Raw genomic sequence first — 16,912 nt, forward strand, 5'->3', positions numbered from 1 at the left:
GAGGGCGAGGGACTTCTATGTGACACAGCCGAGAGAGGCTGAAGGATATATCCAAGCAGAGCATGGGATGGTTTGAGGAGAACATGCCCGCTGGGTGCTAGAGGGAGAGCCAGTTTGGTGAACCCGATCATTATGGGAGAATCACCATGACCGGTGAGTCCTCGGCACGGTGCAGCTTTACAAACAGCGAGTAATGCTGTAATACTGGTACGTATTGTACAGCATTTGATTATCGTTACGGCTACCAACAACAAAAACAACTTGTATTTATATAGCGCCTTTAACGTAGCAAAACATCCCAAGGTGCTTCACAGGAGCGATTATCAGACAAAATTTGACACTGAGCCACATAAGGTGATAGTAGGACAAGTGACCAAAAGCTTGGTCAAAGAGGTAGGTTTTAAGGAGCATCTTAAAGGAGAGAGGTGGAGTGGTTTAGGGCGGGAATTCCAGAGCTTAGGACCTCGACAGCTGAAGGCACAGCCGCCAATGGTGTGCAAGAGGCCAGAATTGGAGAAGCTAGAGGGGGTTTGTGGGGCTGGAGGAGGTTAAAAAAAAAAAAAGGAAGGGGCGAGGCTCAAGGCCATGGAAGGGTTTGAACATGGATGAGAATTTAAAGTTCGAGGAATTGGTGGACGGTTAAATATTGCTAATGAGTGGGATGTTGAGGCCCTGCACCTTTAAGTTTTTACAATGGCAGAGAACTATTTTCTTGCGTTATTCCTAGATGTGGGAAGACAGCGATGCTGAGATTTCACAGGATTTACTGAACAGTGAGGACCCAGATTCCCCTGCAGAAGAATTGGTTTATTCCATCAAGCGTCCATCCAATGGCCATGTGGCTCTGAAATCAGCATTGGACGACAGCATTCTGGAGTTTACCCAGGCACAGATCAACGATGGGCAGATCACCTTCGTGCATCATGGTGAGACAAGAATGGTAGTTAGTCATCGAGCTGATTGGTTGTGTGCCCTGGTTATATAGTAGCACCAGCAGTCAGTCCTGACCTACCGCGATAGTAGCAGCCTATTATCACAAGCCCTCAACACTATCAAACAGTGGCAGTGAGCAGGACCGGCTCCCTCAGTCCTCCATTTCTCCCAGTAGCTACAGGCTTCCAAAACACACGGTTGCTGTGAGCCAGTCACTTCTCCTATAGCCTTCTGACACTTGCTGTTGCCCTCCTCTATGGGGTATGGCCATTTCACCTGGGTAAATAAATTATGATTAATAAAATAGAAAATGCTGAATGGAAACTATTGTACAACAAATGGTTGATATTTTTTATAACCTGTCAGATAGGAAGCCACGTGTGTAAATATTAAACGTGTGACCATCTGTTTGTACCCTCCAGGATCGTTGTCTGGAGGATTCAGATTCAAGGTGTCTGATGGAGAGAATCATGCATCTGCCCAGCTATTTACAGTCAGCGCCAGACGCTTGAACATCCTGATTGAGACAGAAGAGCCTCTGGTTATTTATCCGGGTAAGGATACAGGTTGCATTAAATAGTTTGGGGTGCATCAGACTGCAGGCACTGAGAGCGTACGTGACTCCCTCACTGTCACCCGAGCTCAGCTCAGCCAGTTCAGAACCAAGCAGGGAAGGAAACGTTAAGTGTGGCTCACCCGGCATCAGGAATGCTTGACCCACTCCGCCATCAAGGAGCTGTTCTGAGTCCCTTAACGCAGCCTTTTGAAGGATAGTACCGCTGAGGAGATGCCCAGCCACGTGTCTGGATGGGATTTAGTGCATAATGCGAGTGAAATGGGGAGTCTCGAGGAGGAGAAATAGCGCTCACCGTTGTATTGACAAGAGGCTGGGAGAGTAGAAATCAAACCAATAAAAATACTCACTTTCCTTTTCATTGCCCCCACCAGGAACATGCCAGCCAATCACAAGCCAGCACCTGAAAGCGACAACCAATGATGATGATAGCAAAGCAAAGAATCGACCAATCACGTACACGATAGTGAGCGCGCCTGCCATGGGACAGCTAATCACAGTCCAAGAAGGGAACATAACCAGGAAGGTTTTCAACTTCACCGAAAAGGATGTGAGTTCACTATTTATTTCCCTCCCTTCCCTGGACAGATTCTTACAGGAGCTCAGTTACTTAGACCCGTGATCAAGCTCCCCTGGTGGCTCAGTTGGTCAGTGACGCGTTATACCTGTATGGACTTCGGGTGAGGACAGGAGCAGGCTTGGCTGTGATGCTCCCCACGACAAAACTGCCAACAACACTGCCAAGACTTTCAGTAATTGGATGCTGTCAATGTCACAGTAAAGGAGGAGATAGAGAAATTGGATAGGATAAAAATAGATAAAGAGGAGGTACTTAAAAGGTTGGCAGCGTTCAAAGTAGAAAAGTCCCCTGGTCCGGATGTGATGCATCCTTGGATACTGAGGGAAGTAAGGGTGGAAATTGCAGAGGCTCTAGGCACAATCTTCGAATCCTCCTTAGATATGGGATCGGTGCCAGAGGACATAGATGGTGGAGTGCAGGACTGCAAATGTTACATAAAAGGGGAAGGGCTAAACCAGGCAACTACAGGCCTCAGTATAACGTCTGTGGTGGGGAAGCTTTTAGCGACAATAATCTGAGACAAAATTAATTGGAAAAATATGGTTAATAAATGGCAGCCAGCATGGATTTGTTAAAGGCAAATCGTGTTTGACTAACTTGTTTGAGTTCTTTGATGAAGTAACGGAGAGGGTTGATGAGGGTAATACGGTTGATGATGTGGATATGGACTGTCAAAAGACCTTTGATAAAATGCCTCATAATAGACTTTTTAGTAAAATTGAAGCCCATGGGAGGTTTGGATACAAAATTATCTAAGAGACAGAAAGCAGAGAGTAGTGGGGAATGATTGTTTGTCAGACTGGAAGGAAGTTATGCTAAACCTTTATAAAACACTGGTTAGGCCCCAGCTGGAGTATTGTGTCCAATTCTGGGCACCACACTTTAGGAAGGATGTCAAGGCTTTGGAGAGGGTGCAGGGGAGAGTGACCAGAATGGCACCGGGGATGAGGGACTTCAGTTGTGTGGGGAGACTGGAGAAGCTGGGGTTGTTCTCCTTGGAGCAGAGAAGGTTAAGGGCAGGTTTTATAGAGGTGTTCAAAATCATGAAGGATTTTGAAAGAGTAAATAAAGAGCAACTGTTTCCAGTGGCAGAGAGTCAGTGATCCGAGGACACACAAGGCGATCGGCAAAAGAACCAGAGGGAGATGGGGAGAATGTTTTTACGCAGCGAGTTGTGATCTGGAAACCGCTGCCTGAAAGAGCGGTGGGAGCAGATTCAATAGTAACTTTCAAAAGGGAATTGGATAAATACTGGAAAAGGAGAACATTTGCAAGACTGTGGGGAAAGAGCGGGAGGAGTGGGATTAATTGGAAGCTCTTTCAAAGAGCTGGCACAGGCTCGATGGGCCGTGGCTTCCTTCTGTTCTGTAAGATTCTAAGACTCACAAATGAGGAATGGTCACTTGGGCAGAGCAGTGAAGGATCTGCCGATAGCTTCAGCAGCTCAGAGGAGAAAAGGAGAGCACAAAAAAGATATCACATAAATTCCCCTGGAAAAAGGTATAATATAATCTGAACATTGGCTCTTTGGTTTAATGGGTTGCTGCTGAGCGTAACTTTCTAACTCCTGGTATCTGTTAGCGTCAGGGAGATAAACGATTCGCTGTGATGGCATCGCACATACTCCTTGCTAGAAGAAAATAATTAATATCCAGGGTGGAAACAATGCCGAATCATAGACTGCATCATCACATCTCAAGCCAGCCCAAAATGAATGGGCACCATTACCTTATCTGTCAGATTACTGCAAACCTCCTTTAAACTGTCTGCTTAATACGGTGATTTGCTTCACAGCTCCGTTAACTGGTCAGGTCCCGGAGATGTTAGAATGGGCCAAGCCTGGGCCACCTGTCCCAAGCCTGGGCCACCTGTCCCAGGCCTGGGCCACTTGTACCAGGCCTGGGCCACCTATCCCAAGCCTGGGCCACCTGTCCCAAGCCTGGGCCACTTGTACCAGGCCTGGGCCACCTGTACCAGGCCTGGGCCACCTGTCCCAAGCCTGGGCCACCTGTCCCAAGCCTGGGCCACTTGTACCAGGCCTGGGCCACCTGTACCAAGCCTGGGCCACCTATCCCAAGCCTGGGCCACCTGTCCCAGGCCTGGGCCACTTGTACCAGGCCTGGGCCACCTGTACCAAGCCTGGGCCACCTGTCCCAAGCCAGGTACAAGAGGCCAAATGTTTCAATTAACTCTCTTCCTCTGGGATTGGGCTGGAGCAGAAAGTGGTCAATGAAACACTCAGCTGTACTCAGCTTCCGGCGGCTGAGGAGTGGGTACACCGGCACAAACCATGGAGAGCCGGTGTAAACGGTCACTTCTCCTGAGCCCTCCCCCCTCGACCCATCTTCCATCAAAGTGATGGCAGTAGATCACCACGGAAAGTTCTGGCAACTCCAGATGGGAGTGAAATTGTCCCCTTTGAACTTGTATGTACGGTAAGCACACAGGAGCTGACACTGAGCCAGGCGTGAGCCGTACATTACCTGCTCCTTGTGTCCAGTGTGGCCGTTTACTGATATGGACAGTTTGCAGTTTTCATTTAATCTCCTCTGTGCAGCTGAGTCAACAGAAACCGTGCCAATGGCCCAGCCATCAGTTCATTGCTCCTAGATCTGCTCTGCAGTGTGTCTCAGCGGGAGATGTGCATGTTGTGCTGTATACATTTGCCCTCCAGTTTCTCCCCTCCATTCCCGAGGCTCTGTCTGATGCTGCAGTGCAATGTTCTGTGTGCCAACAACCCTCAGGGACCTCATCTCAAATGCTCGAGTATCTGGGCTGAGCCTTGACAGTGAGTGGGGAGTGTCACATCCAAACCCACATCGCTATTCGCCTGAAATCCATGTACACACACTTTTCAGCAGGAGGCCACAGGATAGGCCCCGACAGCCCACACCTAGATACCAACGGGCTCTGTCAGTATTTCTCTGAGCAGAGATTCCTGCAATCTCTTCAAACTCTGTAATCCTCATAAAGGATGATTTCCATTTCCAGCTTGTTGATAGTTTCCAGGCAAATCCAAGTATGATCAACTAGAACACTCTCCTGTGAAGGAATAGTGACAGTAGTTGACCTCTGGGATCGTAACCAGGCTCTGGGACTGGGTAGTTATAGTAACCAGGCTCCAGATAGTGATCGTAACCAGGCTCCAGATAGTGATAGTAACCAGGCTCTGGGACTGGGTAGTTATAGTAACCAGGCTCCAGATAGTGATAGTAACCAGGCTCTGGGACTGGGTAGTTATAGTAACCAGGCTCCAGATAGTGATCGTAACCAGGCTCCAGATTGTGATAGTAACCAGGCTCTGGGACTGGGTAGTGATAGTAACCAGGCTCCAGGTAGTGATAGTAACCAGGCTCCAGATAATGATCGTAACCAGGCTCTGGGACTAGGTAGTGATAGTAACCAGGCTCTGGGTCTGGGTAGTGATAGTAATCAGGCTCTGGGACTAGGTAGTGATAGTAACTAGGCTCTGGGTCTGGGTAGTGATAGTAATCAGGCTCTGGGACTAGGTAGTTATAGTAACCAGGCTCCAGATAGTGATAGTAACCAGGCTCTGGGACTGGGTAATGATAGTAACCAGGCTCTGGGACTGGGTAATGATAGTAACCAGGCTCTGGGACTGGGTAGTTATAGTAACCAGGCTCCAGATAGTGATAGTAACCAGGCTCTGGGACTAGGTAGTGATAGTGACCAGGCTCTGGGTCTGGGTAGTGATAGTAATCAGGCTCTGGGACTAGGTAGTTATAGTAACCAGGCTCCAGATAGTGATAGTAACCAGGCTCTGGGACTGGGTAATGATAGTAACCAGGCTCTGGGACTATGTAGTTATAGTAACCAGGCTGCAGATAATGATCGTAACCAGGCTCTGGGATTGGGTAGTGATAGTAACCAGGCTCTGGGACTGGGTAGTTATGGTAACCAGGCTCCAGATAATGATCGTAACCAGGCTCTGGGACTGGGTAGTGATAGTAACCAGGCTCTGGGTTTGGGTAGTGATCGTAACCAGGCTCTGGGACTGGGTAGTGATCGTAACCAGGCTCCAGATAGTGATCGTAACCAAGCTCTGGGACTGGGTAGTGATAGTAACCAGGCTCTGGGTTTGGGTAGTGATCGTAACCAGGCTCTGGGACTGGGTAGTTATAGTTACCAGGCTCTGGGTAGTGATAGTAACCAGGCTCTGGGACTGGGTAGTGATAGTAACCAGGCTCCAGATAGTGATAGTAACCGGGCTCTGGGACTAGGTAGTGATAGTAACCAGGCCCCGGGATGTCGCAGTAACTGGTCTCTGGGACCCAGCCAGTGGCAGTACCTCAGGATTTAGCCAGGCAAAGCTCGGGTTTACAGATGGTGCCAAACCTGAGGCTTGGGGACAACAGACAGAGGGGAGGCTGCCACAGGGAGTGGTTGAGGCAAATAGCAGAGATGCATTTAAGAGGAAGCTAGATAATCACATGAGGGAGAAAGGAATAGAGGGATATGCTGATGGGGTTGAGATGAGGAGGAGGCTCATGTAGAGTACAAATACTGGCACAGATTGTTTGCACCGAAGGGCCTGTTTCTGTAAATTCTGTGTCATTATGTAATAGAATGGGAGATAGTAACACTGGTGGCTAGTGACCAGTATTCACAATGTATTCTCTCATCACCAACAGCTGGAAACTGCCACCATTTTCTACCAACATGACTGGCCTGCGGAACCCTTCTGGAAATCTCAGGACTCATTCCAGTTCACAGTGACCTCTCCCCCAGTGGTTACAGAGACGCAGACCCTGACAATGTCGATCTCCTTTGAAAACCATCGCCCTGAACAAGGCACTCAGCTGTGGAGGAATAAAGGTAAAGTGCAGACAGTTTTGATTTTGCCAGTTTTCTGCCCTCTCTCCGGGCAGCAATGACTTTTGGGGTACAGTTCCACAGGCACCAACGGCCCTCAGCTGCCCTACCAATGTGGCCAGCGACCAGATTGGGTATTTCAGTTATCTTGCTTTTGCCGTCTCCTGGAGTAATGCGACCCCTCCATGGCCTCGCCCCTCCCTATCTCCAGCTCTATAACCCTTTCAGGCCCCTGCACTCCTCCAATTCTGACCTCTTGCCCTTCCCCGATTTTCATCGGACCACCATTGCTGGCCGTGCCTTCAGCTGCCTGGGGCTAAGCTCTGGAACTCCCTCCCTAAACCCCTCCACTTCACTACCTCTCTTCCTTTAAAACACTCCTTAAAACCTACCTCTTTGACCAAGCTTTTGATCACCTGCCCTAATATTGCTTTATGGGACTCGGTGTCAAATTTTTATCATAACACTCCTGTGAAGCACCTTGGGAATTTTTTACTATGTTAAAGGCGCTATATAAATGCATATTGTTATTGTCTGGACAGCATCGAGCAGATCTCATTTTAGCCAGGTGCAGTATATGAGAAAGGATGCACAGTTTAAATAAAGTTCAGGGTCAAAACCAGGTCAAAGATTTCCAGTCAGTTAAGACCTTTATTTTGCAAATGGAAGAGGTTTAGACTATGCGTGCAAGAGCTGTCAGGAATCGTGTGGCTGCATTTTCTTCCTCCAAAATATGGAGGGTCGGGGTCACTTTAAGCAAACAAAAGGTTGCATGCTTACGCAAAATGGAAGCATGCTGATTCCCACAGGAACACGAGACGTGGGCTCACTCACCCATCCACAGACAGGACACGCAGGTACACTCACACATACACCAGCAAGAGGCTGGCCCAGTCAGTCATTTGCACAATTCTGTTGAAACAAAAACACTCAAGTGGGGGAGTCACAAGTCTGCAGTCCACCACTTCAGCTGATTAGTTGTCCCATACTTTGCATTGCTCTGGGACCCTTCGTGTTGAATTTTTTGAGGAGGTAACCAAGAGGGTCGATGAGGGTAGTGCATACGATGTAGTATATATGGACTTTAGCAAGGCTTTTGATAAGGTCCCACATGGTAGACTGGTCATGAAGGTTAAAGCCCATGGGATACAGGGAAAAGTGGCAAGTTGGATCCAAAATTGGCTTGGAGATAGGAAGCAAAGGATAATGATGGATATTTTTGTGACTGGAAGGATGGGATTCTGCAGGGCTCAGTACTGGGTCCCTTGCTTTTTGTGGTTATATCAACAATTTAGATTTGAATATAGGAAGTATGAATAAGAAGTTTGCAGACGACACTAAAATTGGCTGTGTGGTTGATAATAAAGAGGAAAGTCATGGGCTGCAGGAGGATACCAATCTACTGGTCAGGTGGGCAGAGGAGTGGCTAATGGAATTTAATTCAGAGAAGTGTGAGGTGATGCACTTTGGGAGGGCTGATAAGGAAAGGTTATACACATTAAGCGGTAGGCCACTTAATAGTGTCGATGAACAAAGGGACCTTGGAGTGCTTGTCCACAGATCCCTGAAAGTAGCAGGCCAGGTGGATAAGGTGGTTAAGAAGGCACATGGAATGCTTGTCTTTATTGGCTAAGGAATGGAATATAAGAGCAGGGAGGTTATGCTTAAATTGTAGGTTTGGCCACAGTTGGAGTACTGCGTGCAGTTCTGGTCGCCGTATTATAGGAAGGACGTGATTGCACTAGAGAAGGTGCAGAGGAAATTTACTAGGATGCTGCCTGGAATGGAGAATCTTAGTTCTGAGGACAGATTGGATAGGCTGGGTTTGTTCTCATTGGATAGTAAGGGTCTATTTCCATTGGTGATGGGGTCTATTACAAGGTGACACAGATTTAAGGTGGTTGGTGGAAGGTTTAGAGGGGATTTGAGGTGGGGCTTGTGGGGATCTGGAACTCGCTGCCTGGAAGAGTGGTGGATGCAGAAGCCCTCACCATTTTTAAGAGATGGTTGGATGGGCACTTAAAGTGCCGTAACCTGTAGGGTTATGGACCTAGAGCTGGTAATTGGGATTAGACTGCATGACCTTTTGTTGGTCAGCACAGATATAATGGTAAGTACTGCAGGGAATAGAATACGGCCAGGGTGATCTCCTGGACTAATCTGGATGGGTTGGAGAGGAATTTTCCGAGATTTTTTCTCTCTAAATTGGCCTGGGTTTTTATCTGTTTTTTGCCTCTCCCAGGAGATCACGTGGCTCCGGTTGGGATGGAGTATAGAATGTTACAGTATAAAGGGTGTCGCAGTTGTGTGAGGCAGACTGGTTGGGCTGGGTGCTCTTTGCCTTTCCGTCATTGTTCATAGGTTTATATGTAACCTTTAGGGCTGCTGACCGAGGGCCGTGCGGCTCTTTATCAGCCGGCGTGGACACGATGGGTCGAAATGGCCTCCTTCTGCGCTGTAAATTTCTATGTGACCACTGCTCATGTTAGAGTAAGATCAGCATCAGTAATGTTATTGTATAGTCAACACCAAAATGATAGAGTTGAGTCACCACCAGTAATGTTGGTGTAGGGACAAAACCAGCAATGTTAGTTTAGATTAACCAGCAATACTTTAGAGCAGGAAAACCACCAGGGAATGTTAGAATAGCGTCACCACCAGTATGGTGGAGCAGGGTCATCACCAGTAATGTTAGTGTAGGGACACCAACAGTAAGTTTGGAATAAGGTCATCAGCAGTAATGTAATAGTCGGCTCAAAACCAGTAACAATAGAGTAGAGTCACCAGCAGTAATGTTAGAGTAGGACCATAATCAGTAATGTTAGAGCCAATTTTGGATCCAACTTGCCCTGTATCCCATGGGCATTAACCTTCATGACCAGTCTACCATGTGGGACATTATCAAAAGCCTTGCTAAAGTCCATATATACTACAGCATACGCACTACCCTCATCAACCCTCTCAGTTACCTGCTCAAAGAATTCAATCAGGTTAATCAAACCTGATCTTCCCTTAACAAATCTGTGCTGACTGTCCCTAATTAATCCTTGCCTTTCCAAATGCAGATTTATCCTGTCTTTCAGGATTTTTTCCAATAATTTTCCCACCACTGACGTTGGGCTGACCTCCAGTCCTCCGGCACCATGCCCAGATCCAAAGAGGACTGGAAAATGATGGTCAAGGCACCTGCTATTTCCTCCTTCACTCAACAACCTGGGATGCATTTCATCTGGGCCTGGGGACTTATCTACTTTCAAAGCTGCTAAACCTCTTAATACTTCCTCTCTCACTATATTTATTTCATCCAGAATATCACACTCCTCCTCGATAGTAGTATCTGCAATACCCCTTTCCTTTGTGAAAACAGATGCAAAGTATTCACTAAGAAGCTTACCAACATCTTCCACCTCCTCACAAAGATTGCCCTCATGGTGTCTAATAGGCCCTACCCTTTCTTTAGTTACCCTCTTATTCTTAATATATTTATAGAACAATTTAGGGTTTTCCTTAGTTTTACTGGCCAAGAACTTCTCGTGTTCTCTCTTAGCATTCCTAATATCCTTTTTAATTTTGCCTCTTAACTTTCTATATTCCTCTAAAAATTCTAAAGTATTTAGCCGTTGATATGTGACATAAGCGTCCCTTTTTTTCTTAATCCTCCCCTGTAAGTCCCTAGACATCCAGGGGGTTCTAGAATTATTTTTCCCAGCCTTTTTCTTTAAGGGCACATGTTTGGCCTGAGCCTTCCGGATCTCCTCCTTGAATGCCTCCCACTGTTCCGACACTGATTTACCCACAAGTAGCTGTTTCCAGTCCATCATGGCCAAATCACTCCTTAACTTAGCAAAATTAGCTTTTCCCCAATTCGGAACTTTTATTCCAGGCCTATTCTTGTCCTTATCCATAACCAACTTGAATCTGACTGAATTATGATCACTAGCAGCCAAGTGCTCCCCCCCAATACCCCTTCAACCTGCCCAGCTTCATTCCCCAAAACTAAATCCAAGACCGCCCCCTCTCGTGTTGGGCTTGCTACATACTGACTGAAAAAGTTCTCTTGAATGCATTTCAAAAATTCCGCACCCTCTATACCCTTCACAATAAATTTGTTCCAATCAATATTTGGATAATTAAAATCCCCTACTATTACTACCCTATGGTTTTTAGACTTAACAGCAATTTGCCTACATATTTGCTCCTCTATCTCCCTCCCACTGTTTGGGGGTCTATAATACACTCCCAGCAGTGTGATCGCCCCTTTTTATTTTTCAATTCGACCCATATGGCCTCATTTGATGATCCCTCGAACATATCATCCCTCCTCACCGCTGTAATAGTTTCTTTAATTAGTTCCACGACACCCCCCCCCACTTTTTACCCCCCTCTCTATCTTGTCTAAAAATCCTGTAGCCAGGAATATTGTTCCATTTCAGATCAGTGAATCATAGAATGATACAGCACAGCCATTCGGCCCATCATGCCTGTGCCAGCTCTTTGAAAGAGCGATCCGATTCGTCTCACGCCCCCGCTCTTTCTCCACAGCCCAGATGTTGCTCTAGAATTGCTGCTTTGTAGCAGGATGTTGCACTGCATCAACTCACATCTGTCTTTGTCAAAGAGTCAGCACAGGCACGATGGTCCGAATGGCCTCTTTCTGTGCTGTATGAATCATTGACCCGAAAAGGAAAAATATGTTGACATTTCAGTTCCAGCAAAGAGTTCCAGAATCTGAGACCTGGGAGCGAGCTTGAGACCGGCCCCAATGATGGGTTTGTGCTGTGAACGAAGTGCATGTGGAAGGAACACTAAGATTGCGGCTGTTTGTGTTGAGATTTCCTGTCTCCATTCAATAAACACTGCGTTCACTTTCATCCAAATGGAACTGTTACACCCCAACCATCGAGACCAGGTTACACCCCAACCATCGAGACCAGGTTACACCCCAACCATCGAGACCGGGTTACACCCCAACCATCGAGACCAGGTTACACCCCAACCATCGAGACCGGGTTACACCCCAACCATCGAGACCAGGTTACACCCCAACCATCGAGACCGGGTTACACCCCAACCATCGAGACCGGGTTACACCCCAACCATCGAGACCAGGTTACACCCCAACCATCGAGACCGGGTTACACCCTAACCATCGAGACCAGGTTACACCCCAACCATCGAGACCGGGTTACACCCCAACCATCGAGACCGGGTTACACCCCAACCATCGAGACCAGGTTACACTGCAGCCATCGAGACCGGGTTACACCCCAACCATCGAGACCAGGTTACACCCCAACCATCGAGACCGGGTTACACCCCAACCATCGAGACCGGGTTACACTGCAGCCATCGAGACCGGGTTACACCCCAACCATCGAGACCGGGTTACACCCCAACCATCGAGACCAGGTTACACCCCAACCATCGAGACCGGGTTACACCCCAACCATCGAGACCAGGTTACACCCCAACCATCGAGACCAGGTTACACCCCAACCATTGAGACCAAGTTACACCCCAACCATCGAGACCAGGTTACACCCCAACCATCGAGACCAGGTTACACCCCAACCATTGAGACCAAGTTACACCCCAACCATCGAGACCGGGTTACACTGCAGCCATCGAGACCAAGTTACACCCCAACCATCGAGACCAGGTTACACTGCAACCATCGAGACCGGGTTACACCCCAACCATTGAGACCGAGTTACACTGCAGCCATTGAGACCCCAACCATCGAGACCGGGTTACACTGCAACCATTGAGACAGGGTTACACCCCAACCATCGAGACGGACACGCACTGTTGCACTGTGAGGTGCAAAATGGGTATTTGAGGATTGCATTTCGTCTCTCACACCTTCTCTCTGTATTTCTTGCTTTCTCAGTAATGATGTGATTCCAGTTGGATGCATTTAGCAGTGCAAGATAAGAGTTTCTAGGAAACGAGACCTGGGACTGATTTAGTTGAGCTGATAAATAGCATGCAATATGTAAATAATGATAGGGTTCTTGTAAACAAATCATAGTTTAGAAAGTGCAAGTGCTTGCATGGCAATAAATAAAAAAGCTTCCTCCAGGCAGACGCTCCAAGCAGACTTGTTGACTTTTCCATCGCAGTCTGTTGCATGGATGGTGAAACAGACAATGATCACGCTCTTCCAGTCTCGGGATTGAATTTGTTAACTTTTCTTTTTCCATCTTCCTCCACATCCTGCAGGATTAACCCCATGTTGACAATTAGGAAAATCACAACCCACCTCGTCCCTCTAAGATGTTCCCGATATCGATGATGCTCCCAGTTATTGAGGGGACTGGACCAAGGAGTCCTGGATATAAGATGAAATTAATGAGATTTAGGACAGAGAGCAGGAGAAACCTTTTTACACACGGAATGTTGTGAGGCTGGGGATTGCCCTAGTGATTGATACAGAGACTAAGTCAACATTAGAAATAGATTATAAAATCAAGAAAGACTTGCATTTATATAGCGCCTTTCATGACCACCGGTCGTCCCAAAGTGCTTTACAGCCAATGAAGTACTTTTTTGAAGTGTAATCATTGTTTTAATGTTGGAACCGGGGCAGCCAATTTGTGCACAGCAAGTTCCACAAACAGCAATGTGATAATGACCAAATAATCTGTTTTAGTGATGTTGATTGAGGGATAAATATTGGCCAGGACACCGGGATAATGCCCCTGCTCTTCTTCGAAATAGCGCCATGGGATTTTTTACATCCACCTGAGAGAGCAGACAGGGTCTCAGTTTAATATCTCATCTAAAAAACAACGCCTCTGATAGTGCAACGCTCCCTCAGTACTGCACTGGAGTGTCAGCCTAGATTCTTGTGCTCAAGTGACTGGAATGGGACTTGAACCCATGACTTTCTGGGTGAGAGTACGACCCACTGAGCCACGGCTGACACTGTTATATAGGTGGCTGGAAGGAAAAGCAAATAAAGGAATATGGAAACAGGAAAGTCAAGGATTAGGACACTGCTCATTTGGGGGATAAACGGCAACATGCACTTGTTGGGCCCAATGGCTTTTCTACAAATTATCATTTTTACGAAATTAGCAAAATGTCTTTCTTTTTTCTCCAGGTCTTGTACTACCCGAAGGTCAAAGTGCAACAATTGACCAGTCCACGCTGGATGCCTTGAACCTTCTGGCCAGTGTACCGAAAGCTGACCGATCCACCTATGATGTGATATTTGAGGTAACCCAGGAACCGGTCCATGGGTTTCTCTCATTAGCTGACGTAGGACCGGCGCGGCACTTTACGCAGTCTGACCTGTCTGACTCTGTGCTGGAGTATACGCACAGCAGGTCAGCAGCTTTAACAGATAGCTTCACATTCCGAGCCTGGCTGAGTCCCAGGAGAAAGTCATTTTCCCGTCCTGCGGATGATGGAACTACCATTGTTATTTCCGAGCTCTTCAATATAACAGTGGTGCCAGGAGATCACCCTCCACAGATTGTGACGACGGGGCTGACCCTGTATGTCCTGCAAGGCTCCAGCTTTGTGCTGACTCAAGGTCACATGAACACAGTTGACTCTGATAACTTACCAGAAGACATTCGGTACAGTATCGTCAGAGGGCCAGACAATGGCTTCTTTGTACATCAGGGTAATGACAGCACGGCCATAAAGCAGTTCACACAGGCGGATATCAATGCTGGCAGAGTGATTTTCAAAGCAGCTGGGAAGCCCGCTTCGAGCCTGTTCCAGTTCAGTGTCTCCGACGGAAAACATTCAGCTGTTGGGGGGTCTGTCACTATTGAAGTTACCCCAGTGACTGTTCGTATGGTCCACAACAAAGAGACTGTATTAGTGCAGGGTAATGCGTCTGTGCCCATAACCAGCGAGGAACTCCTGATCGGTACCAAAGGAAATGCTATTATACTTTACAAAATAACCCAGCAGCCAAGGCACGGAAAGGTAACTGTAAACCAGGCTATTGTGACCGAGTTCCTGCAGAAGCAAATTGATAATGGAGAACTAAAATACCACATGACAGACCTCTCTGTTCATCAAGACAGCTTCCACTTCTGTGCACTGAGCCGTGAGGGCAATGTATCGGGTACCGTGAATGTTACAGTGCAGCCCTTAGTGAGGATGGCCCGTCACCTACACTGGCCCAGAGGTACTACCATTTTGATTGACACAGATGTTTTGGATGCTGGTGAGCTGGCTAATAAAACCCAGAGCATTCCTTCCTTCAACATCATCCAACAGCCCAGAGCTGGCAAACTCATCAAACTGCACAGGCAGAATGGAACTCAAAGCCAGCTCGGGAATAACTTTACCCAGTCTGACCTAGAAGAGGGAATTATAGCAATGGAAGTTTTTGATTCTGGTGAGGCTGCCCCTTACCCCGAGGTTGATGGCTTCCAATTTCTCTTGAAAGCTGATGGAGTACCACCTGGCATAGGTGCTTTTGAATTTCGGACTGTCCCATACATACCGACTCACCAATACAATGCCACGCTGCTGAAAGTCTCGGCCCTGAGTGGCACTGAGGTACCAAATTCCAACAGCAGCCCCACTGTGCAGCAAGGTGATGAAATGGATGTGTATTCATCCACCGTAACGTGGAGTCCTTATGTCTCTTCTGCCGACTCCAATGTGCCAACATCGGGCAATGCAGTAACAGGGTCCCAACCAACAGCAAGCAGTGAGAAGGTCCTCCTATCATCATGGAATAATCTCACGGCTATTATCATCGCCATCATCCTCATCGCTTTGCTGTTGCTGATTGCCACAATAATTGCCATTTATATTACAAAACGCAACAAAACTGGGAAGCACAATGTGCAGGCAGCTCCCTCCAAACCTAGGAATGGCACGGTGGAGAGAGAAACCTTCAGGAAGATGGACCAGGCTCAATCTGTTCCTCTCGTCAACGTCAGGTCACTAAATGGCATGGACGCACAATCCAACAGTGGGTACGTTAATCCTGAAGCCAGCCAGTTCTGCAGGACAAACAACCCTACCCTGAAGACCAATCAGTACTGGGTGTGATCATCACCAGCACACCCACTCGGATGGTGCTTCAAGTGAGTTCGTAAAGAGATACAATCACACCATTATCGGCACCTTACTAGAGGTCATAAGGTTCCCACTGTTCCTCTGCTTTTACATCACAATAGAGAACATTCTAAAATGACCCAATTGGAAGAAACAAATCCCCCATTGGATGGGAATCCTGCCTCTACTAACTATCCGGTTGGAGGGCGATTGTTTGCTGGGTCACTTTGCAAGTTAGTCCCTTAATGGCTGCCCGAGACGACCCATTTCACACCTCAAAAATCCAAACAAAACCAAATACACCAAAATAGTATTTATTCTTATCCCTCTGCAAGCTCCGGTAGGTGCTGCTATACTGTGACTCTTGTTGGTAGAGAGACAGCCCTGAGTATTCAGACTGATCATAGTGAGGAGGTGCTGGCAGTTGTGCTGTGCGATTGCAGCATGCTGTAATCAAATTATTGCAGGTTCGTTTCACAGGACCAAAGGTTTGCTCTGGTTCTGAATGTTTTCTGCACTGTAATAAGAAACACAGATATTTTCACACAGACACACTGTCCCTACACAAGCTGTCCGCCTGCAGAGATTCCCAGTGACAACTGGTTTGGTTCTGATTGTTTCCCAGTGTGAAACGGGAGTTGGTATATTTACTGTAAGTTTTTAATCGTGCTGATGATTCATGATTTAATTCTTGATTGAAACGGTCCTGTTCTGATCCTGGTAAAGGACAGGACTGAGGCAGTGCCTGTAGTGTAACACCAATTCATCCCCGAGGTGTTCCTCAGCCTCTGAGTTTTGCTGCCTTCCTGAGTTAGATTGCTGTAAACTGCTGACCATCCAACTTCCCTTCCTGACCCCCATGCCAGCTGACAGTGTAAATATTTTCTGTTCACCAGGCACTGTCCCCGTCCTTTTCAACACCACCATCATCATGTCCCTTCCTCAAATAACCACCCTTG

The 16,912-nt window shown here is 47.3% G+C and overlaps 1 protein-coding gene across 1 annotated transcript in view; it reads left to right on the plus strand.

Moving 5' to 3' along the window:
* Window positions 1–16,410, plus strand: part of LOC139233546 (chondroitin sulfate proteoglycan 4-like) — a 119,486-nt gene extending 103,076 nt beyond the window's left edge. The window contains exons 6-10 of the mRNA XM_070863949.1: window positions 728–926; window positions 1,356–1,487; window positions 1,882–2,057; window positions 6,740–6,923; window positions 14,026–16,410. Of these exons, the coding sequence (XP_070720050.1) occupies window positions 728–926; window positions 1,356–1,487; window positions 1,882–2,057; window positions 6,740–6,923; window positions 14,026–15,947 (2,613 nt within the window). The 3' untranslated portion in view covers window positions 15,948–16,410. The remainder of the gene's footprint in view (window positions 1–727; window positions 927–1,355; window positions 1,488–1,881; window positions 2,058–6,739; window positions 6,924–14,025) is intronic.
* Window positions 16,411–16,912: the final 502 nt, after the last annotated feature.

This window comes from Pristiophorus japonicus, chromosome 21 (assembly GCF_044704955.1).
Source record: "Pristiophorus japonicus isolate sPriJap1 chromosome 21, sPriJap1.hap1, whole genome shotgun sequence".
Classification (NCBI taxonomy): Eukaryota; Metazoa; Chordata; class Chondrichthyes; family Pristiophoridae; genus Pristiophorus; species Pristiophorus japonicus.